This window comes from Colletotrichum costaricense (genome assembly GCF_030867565.1).
Source record: "Colletotrichum costaricense strain IMI 309622 chromosome Unknown Scaffold_7.1, whole genome shotgun sequence".
NCBI classification, from domain to species: Eukaryota; Fungi; Ascomycota; class Sordariomycetes; order Glomerellales; family Glomerellaceae; genus Colletotrichum; species Colletotrichum costaricense.
The window spans coordinates 2,180,758-2,198,684 of NW_026848236.1; the positions used below are offsets into that span (position 1 = coordinate 2,180,758).

At 53.3% G+C, this 17,927-nt stretch overlaps 3 protein-coding genes across 3 annotated transcripts; 1 reads left to right on the forward strand and 2 right to left on the reverse strand.

The window, feature by feature from the left end:
• Positions 1-85: 85 nt before the first annotated feature.
• CCOS01_07886 (uncharacterized protein) lies at positions 86-364 on the reverse strand (the record flags this gene model as incomplete). Its single annotated transcript, XM_060456049.1, has 1 exon — positions 86-364. A coding segment is annotated over one exon (279 nt), but the record flags the coding sequence as incomplete, so codon positions are not given.
• Positions 365-5,758: 5,394 nt separating this feature from the next.
• Positions 5,759-6,067, forward strand: CCOS01_07887 (uncharacterized protein; the record flags this gene model as incomplete). The annotated part of the gene is made up of 1 exon (XM_060456050.1): positions 5,759-6,067. A coding segment is annotated over one exon (309 nt), but the record flags the coding sequence as incomplete, so codon positions are not given.
• Positions 6,068-14,040: 7,973 nt separating this feature from the next.
• CCOS01_07888 (F-box domain-containing protein) lies at positions 14,041-16,989 on the reverse strand (the record flags this gene model as incomplete). The annotated part of the gene is made up of 3 exons (XM_060456051.1): positions 14,041-14,598; positions 14,773-16,647; positions 16,741-16,989. 3 exons carry the CDS (start codon positions 16,987-16,989, stop codon positions 14,041-14,043), a joined length of 2,682 nt encoding a protein of 893 aa, XP_060313943.1.
• Between the last annotated feature and the right edge of the window lie 938 nt (positions 16,990-17,927).

Sequence of the window (17,927 nt, forward strand, 5' to 3'; positions counted from 1 at the left end):
GATAGAAGGAAACCGTTTGAAGAAAAAGCCGGACACTAGATGCTCTCAACGGGCGGGTTGGGTAGTGCCCACAACGATGGGCGACTCAAATTGGGAACGAAGGAAGCGGAAGCGGAAGCCAATCCATACCGCTGCATTGCAGAATAACAAGATGCCCGGATAGGTTAGGTGAAGACGAGAGATTGACACGGGAGGACGGTTTAGAACGGGCCAGGTGTTGACCGTCTCCGCCGAAGTGCAGGCGGCGTTCAGCAGAGAGATTGTGCGAACAGGACGTATTCGCGAAACGGAAGACGGATAGGAGAGGGGACCCAGGGGAGAACGTAAGAGTCCAGGTGCGACAAATGGCGAGGGAATGACAAGTCCCTTGGATTCCCCCAAGAGTTTGAAAATAAAGGATCGGGATCCTTGTCGCTGCTTTGTCCGCATGTGGCCCAGTCTTGGATATGGTGGAGAGAATGTGAGCAGGTTGGGTGAGACGATAATTGGAGAAGAAGGGGAGCAAGAAAAAAAAAAGGCCTTGGAGATTGGAGCTGTCGTTCGTCGTTCAGGACGGGAGTGGGGATGCACGGTGTGTGGTCGGGAAAGCGCCAGGCAGGGTACGTACTGTCTGGGTCATGGAAATCTAATCTTATTCGGGTCTAGAAGAGCGCCTCATGGGGAACCGGGGCAGAAAGAGTAGATACGTATCCAGAGATTCTGTAAGGCAGGTAGCTACCTAGATATCCGTACCTACCTGGATGTTCCTACGGACGGTACGGCACAGTAAGGCGAGGCAAGGTAAGGCAGGTGCCGCCTTGGGAACGAGCAAGGAAAATCACGATTGCTGTTTCCTTCAGCATCTTCTTCAAGGCGTTTCCCTCAGGGTACCTCACGGATACGGGCTCCGTTCTTGCATACTTATTGCGTCTAAAGTAATGGGAGTCCAGTCTACCTTACCCTGCCTGCCATTCCTTCCATTTATGCCGACGGGAGATATGGCGGTGACTCGACGTTATCCCGTGTCCACAATCTCTACCTTACTTCTCGTTCCATCCGTACGGAGTGTCCGTATGTCACCGAGATAACCAATCCCGGGCGAGCGTAAAACACGACAAACGAAGGCAATACCCTACGGATGTACGTCAGGTATGGGGTCGTCGACAGACCCCGCCGCGCATCGGCTTTGTGTCGTCTCTCATTGCTCCGAGTCCGTATCCGGGGCAAGACATGGAAGTGGGTGTGCGGACGAGGATGAGCACTAGAATTCCGTACATCTGACCTTACCTTACCTCATTACGCACATTGGGGCAATGTACATTCGGATGACGGATTACCAATACCTTAGTTTAGGACAACAACCACCCCGACCGGCACCGCAGCGGCAAATGGGACCTGCAATGGCTCGATTTAGAAGGTTAGACGAGCGTGTGAGATGTCTGCGCCAGGGTAGCCGCAGTGGGTGCGCTACGTGCGCTAGGCGTTTTGCTGTCCAATGTCAAAGTCCCAACTTCCATACCTCTAAGACGTGGGTGGGTGTCTTGGGTGTGTCAATAATTGGCTTTGGCTTTGTTTTTCGTCTGCTTGCTCCCAGGTCTTTTCTATTTCCCGGCCTCCTTCTAATCATTTGTTCGTCTTTCCAAATTTGGGTCAACTTTCTTTTCTCCTTGAGGGTTTTTTTTCCGGAGCAGCGAGACGTCGGACGACCAAGGTTCCTCGGCCATGACAGAAGTTGGGTCGTTTAAAGGCGACGGATGCCTACCTCCCCATGTTGTTAACCTAAAAGGTAGAGTAACAAATGGAAGGCATGGATCTGGGAAGCTCTCCCGCGCGGGACAGCCAAATAGCGTCCGTAAGGCGTCAGCATGGGAAAAACAACCTAAGCCAATGGCCTTTTCCCACACTGACCTGTACGCCACATTGTAAATACCCGTAAGATGCTGGACATGCCTATCCTTGACTTTTCTAAGGTGATGAGGTGAGGAACTCGGGCGTCTCGGCTTATTTGACCAATCTCGTGTCTGAGTCTGACCCGTCATCACCTACTAGGTACGGATATACCATCTATCCGTAGTCTGCCTCCCACGGGTGCAACTTGCCCCAAATTTCTTTCAGAGACATCCAGTCAGACGATCAACGAGTTTCCTTTTTGCTTTTCTAAGTCTTACAGGCAGGTTCTGCTCCCGTGTTCGTTACTGTTGTTGTTATCGTGGCCGAGTTGGGCTGAATTATTCGAGACCACCTATCAAGCAATTCAGCTTGACGCAACTGACAAAAGTTCGTACCGTTCTGACAAAGTTTTCTGCAATGACCCCGTTGATGTTTCTACGGATACCTAACCATCATCTTACCCTGTGGACACCTTTCATCATTGTTCACCCCGTAGGGATACATCGTTTCGTTCATGGATGTCGGGTGAAGGTCAACCCCAGCTTGCTGCCATGCCAAGCAGTGAACCGTGCTTGCTCGATGTGATTAAAGTCAGCTTCTGATCGACAGACCGTGCTGCTTGGGGTCAACCCTGAAGTGGATCTGTGAGTACTTAGTGACTTTGCCTACCTACCTTACCTTAGTGTACTAACGCAGTACGTTGTGCGGTTCCTCATCGGGCTTACCTAATGCAGCCGACCTCGGTATACTTCGGAGACGTACTCCGTAGAACACACCTTGTTGGCCTGAGGTGAGCAGTGACAACCTCCGACTCGCGAGGCCCAGTGGAAGTTAGACAAGTTGGAAATTGCCTGCCGGCGCCGCTCCGCTGGTCATCACTTGGTGTTCACCTCAGGACCGGGATGTTGCGCACAGATTACACTTACGGACGCAAACCCACCTCTCAAGCGATGCAGCTGTGTTTGGCAAAGCTCCTTCACTCACTTCATCACGGGCACTGACAGTCTTCAACCCCCATCTCCCTTCTAATTTCTCTCCCGCCGGCAGAACACACCCTTGGTGGCTACTGCCAGACGCCGGCTGGCTTTGACCTCGTCCGGTCCCGAGATCTTGGTGCGGATGGGCGAGGCCAGGCCAGACCAGGTATCTTAGGCAGTCGTTAAAATCCAGAGCAGCAAGGGCAGGCCCGGTAACGTCAACGGCTTACCTTACCTTACCTTACCGTGCACCCCTCCCCCATCAACGTTGGCATGGACGGATAAGGTACGAAGTACTCCGTACTTACCTCCAGTCGTCCTTACCACTCACCCACTCTTGCTACTGATGGAAGTGTCTATACGAAAACAGATACAGCTGCATCTTTCCCACTGGGCTTCATACGGATATTCGCACAGAGAAAGCACGACCGGCCATCCAAGCCATGCCATGCCATCCAAACACTTCACTCAGCCATCGGCAACCTGAGCAAGGGAAGAAAGTCCTAGGTAGACATTGGCAAACGGTTTTCCAAGGTGTGCCTTCACCGCAATACCAGTACCCGTACGGATACAGATGTCTCCGCTGCACTGCCATCGCGACGACAAGGCTCTGTCCCCATCACATCGCCACTATTCTCGCATGTTTGCTTCGCCGTTAGGCAGACTCTTCTACCAGTCCTTGGCTGCGCTTCATCCTTCTGCACCTCGTCAAGCCTGTCAGTCCAGCTCGGCTGTCCACGCAGTAGTAGACTATCTCGCCTTCTCGGCCTCAGCGTCCTCGGTCGCTTGCTGTCCGAATCATGGGGCGTCCCTTGAGTCTTGACCACATCTAGCTCGTTACTCTACTCAATCAGCGTCCTTCTCCCGAACCGTGACCTCGGTCACTTCCCGACGCACTAGAAGACCACACATGACGCCGTCGCCCGCACCTTGACGCCCTTTAGGGCTGGGGTGAGGAGACACTGAGCCTCAGGCCTAAGGTACTGGATCGTTGCCGCGCTACCTGCTCCTGGCATATCCAGCACAGTTTCGAAGCTCACTAAACTAAATCACGGATAGGGCTCGCGCGGGAACTCGGGGCGTGGCTTGGTCTCTCAGTTTTACAGCGCCCTCATCGTTCTCTCTCGCGGGCGTTCATCAGATGCGCTGTCGCTCTCCACAAGCTTCTACCGCTCAACAGCCAACAAAAGTCCCCCCTCGAAGGTACGCCATGTCATCATCTCCAACGTGTGGGGGAAGAAAGAGCCTTCAAGTAACAATTGGCTTCGGCCCAGTCTCGTTGAGTGACAGGACGATGCACATCATTGCCAGTCAAGGGTGTTGCTGGCCGTCAGCAGACAGCACATCTACAGCGGTACAACTCAACCGCCGTAACAAAGGAACCTCGCATTGCACGGCTACCTCTCCGATTCGGCTCTACCGGTAGAGTTCTAAAAGCACCAATTCAGTCCCACCACCAACATGATTGTAGCTACCATAGTCGCGTACATACCTACTACGAGCTGCTGCCCGCCCCTCTGGAACATCACACCCACGAGTCTGGACGCCACCTCACTTGAGCAAACGTTGACTGTCACCATTGGTGGCGTTCCACTTGTGGCAAGCCCACGCTGCTCATCGCTGTTTCAAGTCACTTCAGTGGCCATCCGTGGCCTTGCACCAACGCCTCCATGTTGCGGCTGGTTTCCGTGGTGGTCGAACTGCATCTGACGCCCGGCAGCATCTCAGGCCGTGAGTCGGCGTCCTGAAGGTGCTGCATATTCTAAATTAGACGGAGAAACCTAGGGCCAGCTGGTCCAAGGTGCATTTTGTTGCTGCCTTGAGACGCAAAACGCGATCGTCGCTCTTAGGCCGCTTCAAGCTGGAGCCCCAGAGCTACAGCTTCGGACGAGATGGTGCAGCCCCATTGAGGCCCGGGCTTGTGGACTGCACCAACGCCAGTCGCCCTAATCACATCAGCAACGGGCTCAGGCCGTGAGATGAGCCACACATTTCAAGCGGAGGTCTTCCGACTGACACATTAGACGGCCACTGAGGGCTTGAGTAATACAGCAAGCGCCCCATAATCCGCCGTCCGTCATCGACACTACCGGGAAAGTCCCTGCCACTACGATATTAATCCCACAAGGCTTAAACTTTGGGTTGGGTCGGGTTGGCACCGATGACCATGTTGTTTTCACCAACTCTAGCTTCTTTCTTGGCCATACAGTACCTATCATATCCGAAGCATCTTTACGGATACTGGGATTATGATTTCCCGACTTTTGGGTCATAAACGCTTTCAGACATTCCGGCACATATTACACTTTGCCTAGCGAAAACATCCGATGGCGTTGATGGCCAGCGTTTATTCGAGCCAATTATCTCTGGCTCACCTGTTCACGCCATGTAGCCTGGTCCATGGCGCGCATGTACGTTCAAAGCAATGGACAGCATTCAAGCCACGAGATCGATCCTCAGGTGGCCCGTTAATTTGCCGCAAAAAAACAACAAAAAAACGCACCTGGACACCATGTGATGACCGCAGAAGTTGAGAAAAAAAAATCGAACCGAGAGAGAAGAGAGAGTGCCTCAGCGTGAAGCCGTGGGGTTCTGATACCAGTCAGATGTTATCATCCCCGATGAGCTGCGAATTCATTGGCTTGGGTCCGATGACATTCACCCCTTCAAAATCGAGCCTCTGCCAGATGCAAACGCAACAAGCACTTTTTTTTAAGGAAACGTCTCTTTACTCGTGCGACCCATGTGTGTGAGAGGGGAATAGGTCCAAATACGACGCTTTGAGTTCTTACCACTTTCACGGTCATCGCGGATCGTTGCGCTTTCGTCAATAGGCTGCGTCCTAAAGCATCCTTGATTATGTGAGACGTACGCATACGCATGGAAGACGCAAGAAGCGGGAAAGATCGAAGATTACGGTCGAAAACTCGTTGGCCAGATTTACGAATTGCCAGACTAGGAAAGACTGCGAAACTTTGGACAAATCTCAAGGTTTGACACAAGAACGGGTCGATGAAGACAAGCTGCAGTGTCACGCTTCAATCCGGCCCCGGATCCATTGCATTTTTGCCCACGCCCCAAGTTGTCATCAGCGTGGACTCGTAGAAGGCTGGGGAGCACCTGCCACCTTCGATGGGAGACATCATCAACTTAATCGTTGTGGTGAGCGTTGTGAACCTCGGCCTCACCGCTGCTCCCAAAGCCTGAGTTCTGGCCGTTGACGATTGAATCCTGGTTTTCATCATCACCTTGCTATCCGAACGTCAACTCCAAATCCTACGGAGCCACATTGAGCTAGGTTGTAATGACCACTCCGTACCCGACCCGGACTGGCTGCGTCCGTACGGATAACCCGAATCACCGCAAATACACAGCAGAAGCTTGCTTCCCAAAGGAGTGAAGATGCGAGTGCTGTTGACACCCTGAACGGACCCTTGAAGTGTGTACGGAGTAGAGGAACAACTGCCACGTTGACGACTACCCATCGAAATGGAGACCGGACGGCCAGGGTTGCCAGGCACTCTGAACTCTGAACAGCCCACTGCTCATGCGGCATGCCACGGCCTCGGACGAGTGAGCTCCAAAGTCTCGGGACTCGCCCCCAAGCTCCGACAGTATGGATGGGCAGCGTGATGGGGCCCCTTGGGACCCCTTGAAAGCAATGAACACAATGCACCGGCCAAGCATTTGATTTATCGTAAACGACTCAATAAGGAAAAGGCCGAGGTTGCGAAGTCGTAAAACCAAACGTTGTCGAAAGCACTCGGCACACGAGGTTAGGTTGTACCGTTGCACCAACGACGCTGCCACCCACGGACATTCATCAAATGAAAACCTCCATAGGAAGACGTCCTGCTTACCATTGTGTTTCATATTACGGGCCCTAGAAATTTCACCATAGACATTTCAGAAGTGTCTTGCATCTTCCCATCTCGCCCTTTACAGCTCAAGCGGCTGTAGCCCACCGGGCTAGGGGTGTTCCGTGGACTCCTCATATTCCCCGTCGTTCTGCAGCACGCTGCACACGGCATACAACACTGCCCTGTGAACAAGAAACCCGCATGCGTGCAGTGGGCACCGCAGAATCCCACTTTGCTTGAGATTCTCTCCGCTCTCCCACATATAACTGCGGTCTTGAGCTGCAAAGAGATGGAAATGGCGTCTGTCTGCTACGTTAAAATTGTTAGCGTCACCGACTCTTCAGTGTTTTGCATTTCCCATACTCCGCGTGGGATCATATCATTCTTTTCTCCTGATGATTTGCCAGAAACACCGTGCTTCACCAAGGGGCCCGAATCTATGATGCTACCAGGTCTACCAAATCCCGGCCAAGGGACACAGTTTGCTGAAAGGAAATCTCACTGTTAGTCTGATCGACTTTGCGGAATCCTTGGCCGATGGGGGAGGACTGTGCCTCTTACCCCGGATTCACCCCGACCTAGTCAAAGTCGCCGAGAGGCTGTCGAAGTCTCCGACTTCGCAAAGGCTCGAACAAGCTCTGATGTCCTGAAGGCTCACATTGAACCTAAGAAGCGGGCGTTGACTTGAAGAGCCAAGAGACAGGTTTTAGGCCACGCATCATCAACAATGCCTAGCTCTTCTAACCCTCGCCTGACCTCCGGAAGTTTCGCGGCGGCACAGACAGCATAGACCAGGTTGCGGGCGCTCGTCGTTGTATGTCAGCAGATTATAAATGCGATAGTTGGGAGCGCCTTCCCTCAGACCATGGCGTCTCTAGGTCGAACGCCGCCAAAATCGTCGCGGCTTCACAGACCTCACAGACTGGCGGGGAACAGCCAGGTCTTCTTGGGTACGCAGAGTACCCGATGTTCTCTGGCCCTGTAGGGCAGAGCGATTTAGGGCTGCCTGTACGAGACGCATAGGTCACACCACACGGCGGAATGCATACTCATGTTGGGAAAAGGGTTGAACTGCCTCTTCTGGTTTGCTCTCCGTGTTCACGAGCGTAGCCAGAAAAGCCGCGTATACTGCCTGCCGATTCGTCGACAAGATATGCAGAGGGGCGGCACGGCTCTGCTCTAGATACGTCGACGTCATCCATGAATGAATCCCCTCAAATTCTACGCTGTCACCGTCACGAATAATCGCTCTTTCACCCAAACCACTTCCCTACGACAAATGTTTTGGTAGAGGGAAATCCGCAATGAGACCAATTTCGAGTACCGCGCCTACGACGTCATGGTCTGTTCGCGGGCCAGCTGGTGCCGTGGCTAGCCAGACGGATGGGACCTTTGTACGTGGACGTACTGATACGCCCTCAACGCGTATTTTACGTTTACACCTTTGGCCGACGGAACCCTTCTCCGTACACTCGTACATACCGGCCATTAGACACACTCAGAATCCTTCCGCTGCCGGCCCCAAGTGTTCCTCCCAGCCCTACGAGGGACCGACCGCTCTCCATCTGCGTCTTGGTTTGCTCCAAAGTCTGACATGCAGCGTCAGGTTCCAAAACAGCACACGCTCGCCCGTACACTCTCAAACGGAAAGCCTGCGTCTTGCAGCACACCCCTTGTCAAAAGATGAGCTGAAGCACTGGATTCAAGTTGACATATGGCCGTCATCTGCACGCTCGACGTGGCCCAGCACTGTTACATCCAGTTGCCCTGTGGACTTGAGATGCTGCGGCTGTGCCGCAAACGAGTAGACAGACACACCACAGTATCCACGATCGTTGGCCAGACCCTGGCTCCTTCTTTATTATGGGGACTTTAACGTATTGCTATTGTACGGATATTCAAGTCCACTCTGCTTACGACTTGTTTGGCACTTTGGTATGGCGGGACCTGATATATCAACCCGAACCTGCCAATCGCCTTCACCCAAACCCCCGCAAAAGTGCGAAGAAAACATCGTTACAATCTGGCCTGGCCTGCGTGGCTTCTGGTCGTGAAATGTAACGGTGCGATCCATCCCGAACGCCTTTAATCAGGTTCATGCGAGCATGGATGATTTGGCTCATCGGGAGGATTCAACGTCTCGCACCAAGCGCCCTACGAGGGGCATGACCAAGAGGTGCCAGAGACACGCCCCCCTCCTGATGTCGAGAGATCGATCAACTTGGCGGCGCACCACCCGCTTGCAATGGCGCACTTAGCACATATTCTTGTTGCGCCCTCTTCGATGCACAAAATGTGTCTGGCCAACTGTGGTGGCGGCATCTGGCCACTCATAGTCGATGCCGTCCGCCAGCGACTCGACGCAGTGCCTATGTGTGGGAACAAAGTTAGACTGGAATTGCAGTGTCAACCTTGGACAATATCGATCCACGGCATCGGTGTTCTATCATTATCTCCTGACGAATCACGGTGGTGGTCAAGTCAGACGAATGTGTCTATCGCCATAATCAACGAAAATAAGTTCGGCAAGAGCGTTACGAGCGTCAGCAATGAGCTGTCGTAGACAACAGGTCAGCGTCTTCAGACACCACGGGGCAATTTGGGCCAACGCAGCACTGCCATGCATCTTCTTGCGTTCGCGGTCGGACTTTCTAGATTAACCCCGTCGTTATGGCCGACTCGGCTCATGTACCGATGTGATTCGGAGCATTTGGTCTCGCTTCAGGTCCTCCGGACCTCGTGGACGGTTTCCCATACGGCTGTCCGGGGAATTGGTAAGGGGGGCGCACGGCTCATAGGGCTAGAGGACTGATGCATTGTGGCTGAAGGTGGTGGACGACCTGGCATGTCTCAACTTGGAAGCGGCGACGTCTGAGGGACTAGCGGCGAAAAGATCCGACCTTGAAGCTTTGCATTCGCAGTATGCGTACAATGCAGAAGCGTCTTGTTGTCGTCGTCACGGGGAGGTAAGCTGGACGGCCCCCGCCTCTGGCGGCAGTCACGATTTGGAAGCATGATGTGTATCAAAGGACACAACATGGAAGAATGTGCGCCAGCCTTCTATGTGGACCACGTCTCATCAGCTCGTCTCACGAAGGGGAATAAGTCAGCCTTGTGGTTCCTGGATATCCCTTCTCACCTCAGCCCGACTCCGAGCTGGCCAACCTCGACTGTATGATCGCACTCTGGGCCCCCGAGCGTGGCTTGAGCGGTATGCACGCGATCCTCCCAAAACTGTGGCTGGGGGTCCTGGTGGTAACGAGGCGGTGACCTGCGCAGGGAGGTTGATCCTATGGCCCTCACGGACCAACCACCGCACATCGTCCAGGCATTGAGGGGAATGACAGATTCTAGGCTCCAGAATTACCTTGTTGCTATTTTCGACGGCGGACAGCATCTCGATGGCTCGATTGTGATTTCACGGGGAGCGGGTGTGCTCCATTAGTGCCCGGGCCAGACGCTAGTTCGACGAACGAGTGCGAGTCTTCTCGGGGAAAGAGAGAGGGTGTAGACAGGAAATGGGGGGAAACAGACCAAGATGGAAGGATTCGTCGAGCTATGGGTGGCGCAAGGTACAGCGAAGCCAGCGCACAATGCCGCCATTCCGGTCGACGAGGAGGATTCATCGATCAATGTTTAATGTCCCCACGACAGCTCATGCCAGACGGACCTAGATCCGGCTTTGCAGTCTAGATGCTCACTCGTAAGAGGTTATCCTGGGGACGGGGATGGAAAAACGACGAGCCAAGCACAGTAAGTCCGCTTTGCAAACAATTTACACACGGCGAAGAAGCAGGCAAGCGAGGGAGCCGTTGGCAAGGGGTGGCCTTGCTCTGGGCCCATGTAGCTATCAAAGTCTCGACTGAAGCTCGTCCCGGTTTGGAAATGATCTCTTGACGAGTCTCGTCTCGTCTCTACTTGTGATGTTCTACGCAATGCCATTTTGAGCTACATCGTAAGCAGGACCTCTTTCATTACAATTTTAGAGATATCACAGTCTCGTTTGATATTTGAAATACTACATCCAAAGAGGGAAGTCCTGGAACCAGGATGCACATCCTCAACTACCTTGTCCGCTTCAAGAAGACTTGATAGTCCCATTCTCTCGGTGTTACTTTACCTTTGCGGAGTCCCCAAAGTAGGGCGACAGGATGTCAAGGGCTATACGGTGAGATCTCTGCCTTCCTAGTCTTCAGAGTCTACGACTGTTCAGGGCAGCCCTACAAGGAGACCATGTATTTGCCCCCCCCCCCCCCCGGTGTTATTTTCACTAGCGGGGTTCCCCACAAAGGGGGCCAAGATGTATAAGCGACTCCGGGAGAAACCCTCCCTCCCTACTCTTCCCAATCTTCCCCACTTCCGGGACCCCCCCAAAAGAGCCCCCTTTTTTTCCCCCCCCCCCCCCCCCCCGACGTGGGAGGTCATCCTTCTGTGCCTTTTCCCTCTGTTCAATATTTGGGCTACCGGCTTGGCAACAGGTAAATCGTAACCTTCCCCTTGTTGAGCATGTAAACGAGATGACTTCTCCCAGCTATGTATGCGGGTACTGCCTTGCCGCTGGACGACTTTGACCAGTTGGATTAGGCTCCTGTCCTTTCGTCCTTCCGTCTACTGAAGCCGTAGAGGCTTGTCTACCTGTAGATTGATCTACTTGTTCGCAAGGAGATGATGGTCAGGGGATATGACAAGAGAGAGACAGAGGGCGACATAGACAAGAACAGCAAGAGAGACCTTCATTCCTCGCCCCCCCAACATCACCTTCTCTTCGAGTACACTTTAATACCACATCCTCATCCCACTTTGGTCTCCCACCGCCATGGCATCAGCGGGAAAGAAAAAGGGCAAGGATCACGATCCTCCCGCTTGACTCCTTTCCCTCGTTCTTGGTTTTGGGTTTTTTCACCCTCTCTCTTCCTCTCCCACCCTTTTCTGTGTCCGTACAGGCATTCCACTCGCAGACACTCATCTCGACCTGCTTCTTCCCTTGCGCCTTCCTTCTTCCTGCCGCAGTGCGCAAGCCCCCATGTCCATCACCACCATCGTGAAGCGCCATCACCGCCACGGCCACCCCCACCTTTCTTTTTGCCTGTTTCCTTTCCCCATCTATCTGCAGGTTCAGGACTGGTTAAGCTTGATGGTGGTCGAGAGTGTTGTATCATTACCTATGGGGGGCTGTAGAACTCCTTTTTCTCACAGGGACTCCGCCAGAACTGACAATATGTATACGTGTATACAAACTTCGTAACTCAAAGCCACGGAGGCCAAAGGGGCTGAGGATGTAGAAGGTAATGTGTGTATCTTCCCGAGTCTCGGAGCTATGGAGACAAGGCGGAGAGAAAGAGAGAGAGAGAGAGATGGCGCAGAATACTTCCAGAACAGAAGAGATCTGCCTCAGTCTCTTCTTCCTCTTCTGCACTTCGCCTCCTCAACTATCACATTGGTGCCTACTTTACCTTCCCTTTCGAAATACGCCGGTTTCCCGCGGGACTAAGGGACAAGGGGGCGGCTAAGGGGTGGAAAGGAAGGGTCTGGTGTTTCCTCCCCCACCTTCATATCCAAGGAGAGTCTCTCGATTAAGCCTAGACGTAGGACTTTTTTCTCCCCTCAACGGCTTTTGTATACTTACATGGGGCCCGGGTTAAGGCATACAAGCAGAAAGACATCATCATTGGGTGAAGAGTAGGACTATGGCTAGGACTAGGACGAGAGAAGGGGAGGGGGAGGGTGTGGTGACAGCAGGGTAAGTTCCGTAGATATCCCCCCCATCACCCCCTTCCCTCTCCATCAGACCATCCAGAGCTCTTGTACTGGACTCTTGAGGAACTCGCGGCGATCGAGGTCCCCTCTTCCCAAGCAATTACAAAGCCCAAAGTTGATCCCAAGACAGAAACGCCCTAGTGGCAATCTTGGTTGACTTGACATACGTACACACATGCACAACTTGATGTAGTCCCACTCCAACAACGTCTAATACCGGTATATCACTTCACAACAGCACAACAAAATGTAGACCAAAAGCTTCGTCCTGGGAATATGGAGTTACCAACTTCCCGTTGGATTGTACGTGCCAACCCTACCTATCACCCTACCTCCCCTCCCCCAACTCCTCCTTAAAGCGGGAATACACCACGCCGTACGGGTACGGCGCGGAAAGCCGGAAAGCCGGAAAGACGGATGCCCATCCATCCCCCTCCCCTACCCTACCCTACCCTCTTCAACGAGCTTGCGTCCTGGTGGACATGACAATGGTGATGGTAGTGGTGGTAGTGGTGGCTTGCCTTCCCTTAGCTCTAGCCTCTCCCTCTCCCGTAGGCACGAAACGGCTAACGCATGCAAGGTCTGCTTGCGTCCCTCCCCCCCAATCCCGTCTCGTCCCATTCCATGCCCTTCATCCTTCCATCTACATCTGAAGAAAAGGGGTGGCAAGTCCATCACACTTCCTTACTCCGCCTTGTCCCGAACTACCCTTTCGTTACCGCCCTCATCCACCCGTACACACCTCCCCTCCAACTCCCCTGCCCTGCCCTTCCTTGTCACCTCTTCTGTGCGCCTATCTCGCCTCTCAAGTTACCTCATCTCATCTTCCCATCCTTCCAGGAGCAAAAAATAGACGCCGGTGGGCGGGGTGGGACTTTGGACGTAACGTTCCAGACACAACATCTCTGGTCTAGTCTAGGTAGTCGTTCGTAGGTAACCTAGGCAGATTAGGAAAGATGGTTCTGTATGGCAATTACCTCTTGACAGAGTCCAGAGTTGCTTGTGCGAGGGGATTACTGATCGTTGCTGCAAATCTGTTCCTGATATCAAAGTGTCTTGAACAGTTCTGCAGAGTCAGCCACTAGACGGGGTCGAATGTGATGGATAAATGAACGAAGACCATGCCATCTACCTCTTGGACATGATGCCACTGTGTATAGAACTGACGAGAGGACGAGTGTCAAACTGCTCCATCTATTCAATACACCGTGTTGACTTTACTGGCCTAGAGGTATCCAACAGACAAGTGAGCTGTAAACCATGACACAAGGGTTCCGGGATAGAGAATGGAATTAACAATGGCTCCATATGCTGCTATTCAGCACGGGAGGGGATATCAATTGATGGAAAGGAAAAGACGACTATGCTAGTCCGCAGGGGGGGGAGGGAAAACAAGGCTGCCCCCAAAATCTCAAGATAACGTACTTTGCAAAACCTCCTTCGCCTTGGTATTCAACCGTCTCACTGTATCGTTCGCATATGCCTCCGTGGTATGCAAGTTTTGACCCGTTCATATGTCTCCCTTCCACCCCCTCCCCCTTCATCACTTGTACCCTAGCTCAGTTTCCGAGACTATACTACAGCCTGCCGTGCCGAGCCTTGAAAATTGCTACCTTGTCATCGTAGAACAGGATCTCACGGAGTCGGAGACGAGGGCGTGAGGTGCCGTAATCAGCGTCTCGCATCGATTCATCGTCGTCCGAGTCCTGCGCTGCAGACGCTTCCGACTGCGAGTCATCTGCATGTACTGCATTCCCCGGGGTATCATCGGTTTCCTCCTCAGAGGTATCTTCATCCACCTGACTCGCCGTGTCGTCGTCATCCGTAGCGACCTCATCTTCCTCGTCATCGTCTTCGCCGTCGACTCCAGATTCGTGGTCCACAACACCATGGTCAGCCGCAACACTCGTGGTTGACGCACCGCTCTCTTCTGCCGGCTTGCTCTCCAAGATCTCGAAGCACTTTGTAGAAATGCCCACATAACAGAGTTGAATATCAGGGCGAAGGGTGATAATATCGACCATCTGCAACGCCAACTCTCGAGGGTCAAAGTTACCGAGTATATGATCGGCAATATGCTGCAGGTTGAGAGACCGCAGCTGAGGGGTGTTTGGCAAGCGCTGAAGGAATGTGTGCTATAATCATCATTAGCATTAGAGACCCTAGAGATTCTGCTTCTGCGGAAAGCCAGGGCATCATCACGACGATCGTAGGAGCTGTGATTGTTGCTCAATGAACCCGTGATACGAGGCACACGTGTTCACTGGCTTTGAGGCATGCGCACAAAAGATGAACGAAAGACAACTTACCCAGTCTTTGAAGTGCAAGGAAATGGCCAATTCTCTCAGGCTCACCATGCGTCCACTGGTCATGTAAAGCAACATGTCCGTCGGGAGCACCCAGTTGCGCCAGCGAGCAGTGTCTGTGGCAGTGTTGCCATTGCCACGCTTCCGATCTGAACTGTCTAGAAGAACCTTTTGTAGGCTCGCCCGGTGTTTCTTGATGATTCCCTTAAAGATTTGATCGATGGTCACCGCTGGCGGTCCACTGGGCCGTCTCCGATCCTGCAAGAACAGGACCTCTAGACTGTTAGGAGCCAGAGTGTCTCTGAGGAAGCTGATCAAAGCCACCGAAGTGACATCTGTGTGAATGCTCTTGAGATTCAGATGGTACTCCATAGCTTGCTTAGAGCTGACGTGGTGTTGATGAGATCCAAGCCTGACAATCGGAGTGGGAGCGAATTGCTTTCGCAATGCCTTCCAAAGAGTGTCGTGCTGGGCGCACTCGAGGATAGTCAACGTGGTTAGGACAGTCCAGTCGAAGGCCTGGCTGAAGACTTGAATTGACAAATGAACTCTTTCAAGCTCTAGAGAACGGAGCTTGAGCTTGCCGTCCAGCCTTCTTCTCGGCACGCCCGAAGGTGTATCCACGAGGTCCCCGTCACCCGTCGCCTGGTCTTTCACAGACTGTGACTTTTCCTCATGGCCTGCTCGGTCATCTGTGGCAGCTCCCGTTGGCTGGATTACGAGCGGCTCGACTGAGCCATCCGCTTCCATAGCATCTGGCTCGTTCTGGTCGGGGTGCCCTGAGACATTCGAGGCCTCCGTAGTATCCATCACAGAGTGGGCGGTATTGGTTTGTGTCGCTTGCGTCGATGCCATGGGGGCCTTCTCTCTCGATTTCGACGTCGACTTGCGGCGAATGTCATAGATACGACCGACAAGCACGCCCAAAACACCGCCTAATCTTCTCTCGCCAATGGAGCTCTCGCCGGGCCATCTGGCATCCCGATCGATTTGCTGCAAGTCGGGTCCATCCCAGGCTTGGACAAAGTCCTTGAAGACGGCTCTCGGGGATATGCCGACACGAAGCTCTTGTAGACAGTCTTTTGATCTTTCGATCGCTACGGCCATCTCGTCCAGGTAAGCAAGTTCGTCAATGTCGAGAACAGTGAGACTCTTAAGCGGAGGCAGAACACTGAAGGTAGGGAATTCGATATTTGTTTCCGCGTACGGGATCGCGCCCCGCGGCGCCGGATGAGCAGAGTCCGAAGGAATCAAGATGCCGACTGTAGTGAGGTGGCTGCCGGGTGGGACAAGAGGCGGGATCGGGGGAGGCGGACTCGACGATGGCGACGGACTGGATCCGTCGGTGTTATCATGCCATCTCACCCAAACCTTTTCCAGCTTTGACTCGCCCTCGGAGCTCTGTTCAGGGATGGATGCCAGAGCCATGAAGATCTCGGAGAGAACGCCAGTCGGCATATCCCAGACGAACGACTCCAGGTTGACCATCTTCTCCACAGCTAGAGCGACGAGCGTGCCCAGCATCTTGCCGCTCTCCTTCGAGATCATGTACTCGGCCACCCAATCCTGTGGTCCATTGCCCAGTGAGAACTTCTTTGTGTATTTGGCGTAGTCATTTTTCTGTCTCCGAACGTTGGAACTGTAGGTGGGGATGTAGCTTGGGTTGAGCATCTTACGGGTGCGATGCGCGAAGGAACTGCCGAGGCAGATCGTGGATAGGCCGTACGTAAGGGCGTCGACACTCTTCGAGTCGGACGTAGCCATCTGGGTGGCATCGGGCCAGACGATATCGAATCTCGAGTAGATGTGGGGGATCGCGAGATTGTGAAGGTTCGAGTTGGTCAAGGCGAGCGAGGTAAGGTCATTTGTGTGCGTGATCTAAAAAATGTCAAATGTCAGTACTGGGAGAGAGACCGAGGTGTTGATAGCGTGTCAACTTGCCTCCTTAATGATCAAGCGCAAGATGTCCACTGGTAACTCGAGAAGGGTCAGCTTCTTGCCTGACTTGCTGGGCGCGACAGCATCCCATTCTTTGTCCTTGCCCTTCATCAGTTTGCGCATGACGACGGCGGGGTCTACCGAAGCATCGGGGACGCCATCGTAGTCAACAGATGCGGGGTGGCCGGGGACGTCGTTGTGGTAGGGAAGTTCGACCTCGTTCGGATGCGGCTCGGCGGCTTGATGGGTCATTGGATCGCTGGTCTGCAGGGCTGGGGCCATGATCGCGAGGGGCCTCAGCGCATGCTTCGGATTGCGATGGCAGCGGTTGTCGATTGTTATTGTAGGCTGCTACTGCTACAATGGCGTGGCTTCTTTCGGTTGCCAATCGCGTAATATGATGTAAGGTACTGTCGGGGTGAGGAGTGAGTCGTCAGAGGAAGCGATCGTGGGTATCTTGGCTCGGATGCGAAAGGCGCGTTTTGGGCTTGTTCTTTTTTTTGTAAACCCGCGGATGGGCCAGAGAACAGGATGGTAGAATGGATTAAAGAAAATACCGGGCTGGAGGAAGATGATTGGGAATGCTTTGTTGAGGGAATCAAAGAAAGGCTGGCGACAGCAGAGGTCTCGCGAGACCAATCATGTCATGTCAGAAATGACGGACATGGGGTGTCATGAAATTTCGTTCGTTGCGGCTCTGTGGTGAGGAGGAAGCGGCGACGGCGACGGCGGTAATTGTGGTAGTGGCGGCGGAGGTCGAGGTGGTGGTGGTGGTGCGTTGGTTGCCGGTGCAGTCGTCAGTCGTCGATCCGGTGGTGGACGTGGGTGGACCAGCTTGGGTTGACCAAGGTCTTTCCCAATGTGCTCCGCGCTAAGGTGGGTGGTCCGGTCACACGTTCCCCGGATATATCGTGCGTGGTGTACGTAAGGAAGGTACCTTTTTTCAACTGTTGCTCTTTCCTCTGTGGGAAATGGGGTAAAACTCCCGACTAGAAGGGAATTGTTTTCCCAATCTGATTGGTCAAGGGAAACAACAGGCAGGGTTCAGGCAACTTGCCTTTCAAGAGTTCTCCTTCCTGCTTGTTCTGGGTGATGGAAATCGTCAGGAAGCAGATGGATACAAGGAAGAAGGTGTTGCACCTGAGTGAGGGCAGTCAGTTGGATAAGGTAAGGTAAGGTAAGGTAAGGTACGGAATAGGTACCTCAAAATCAGAGCGACC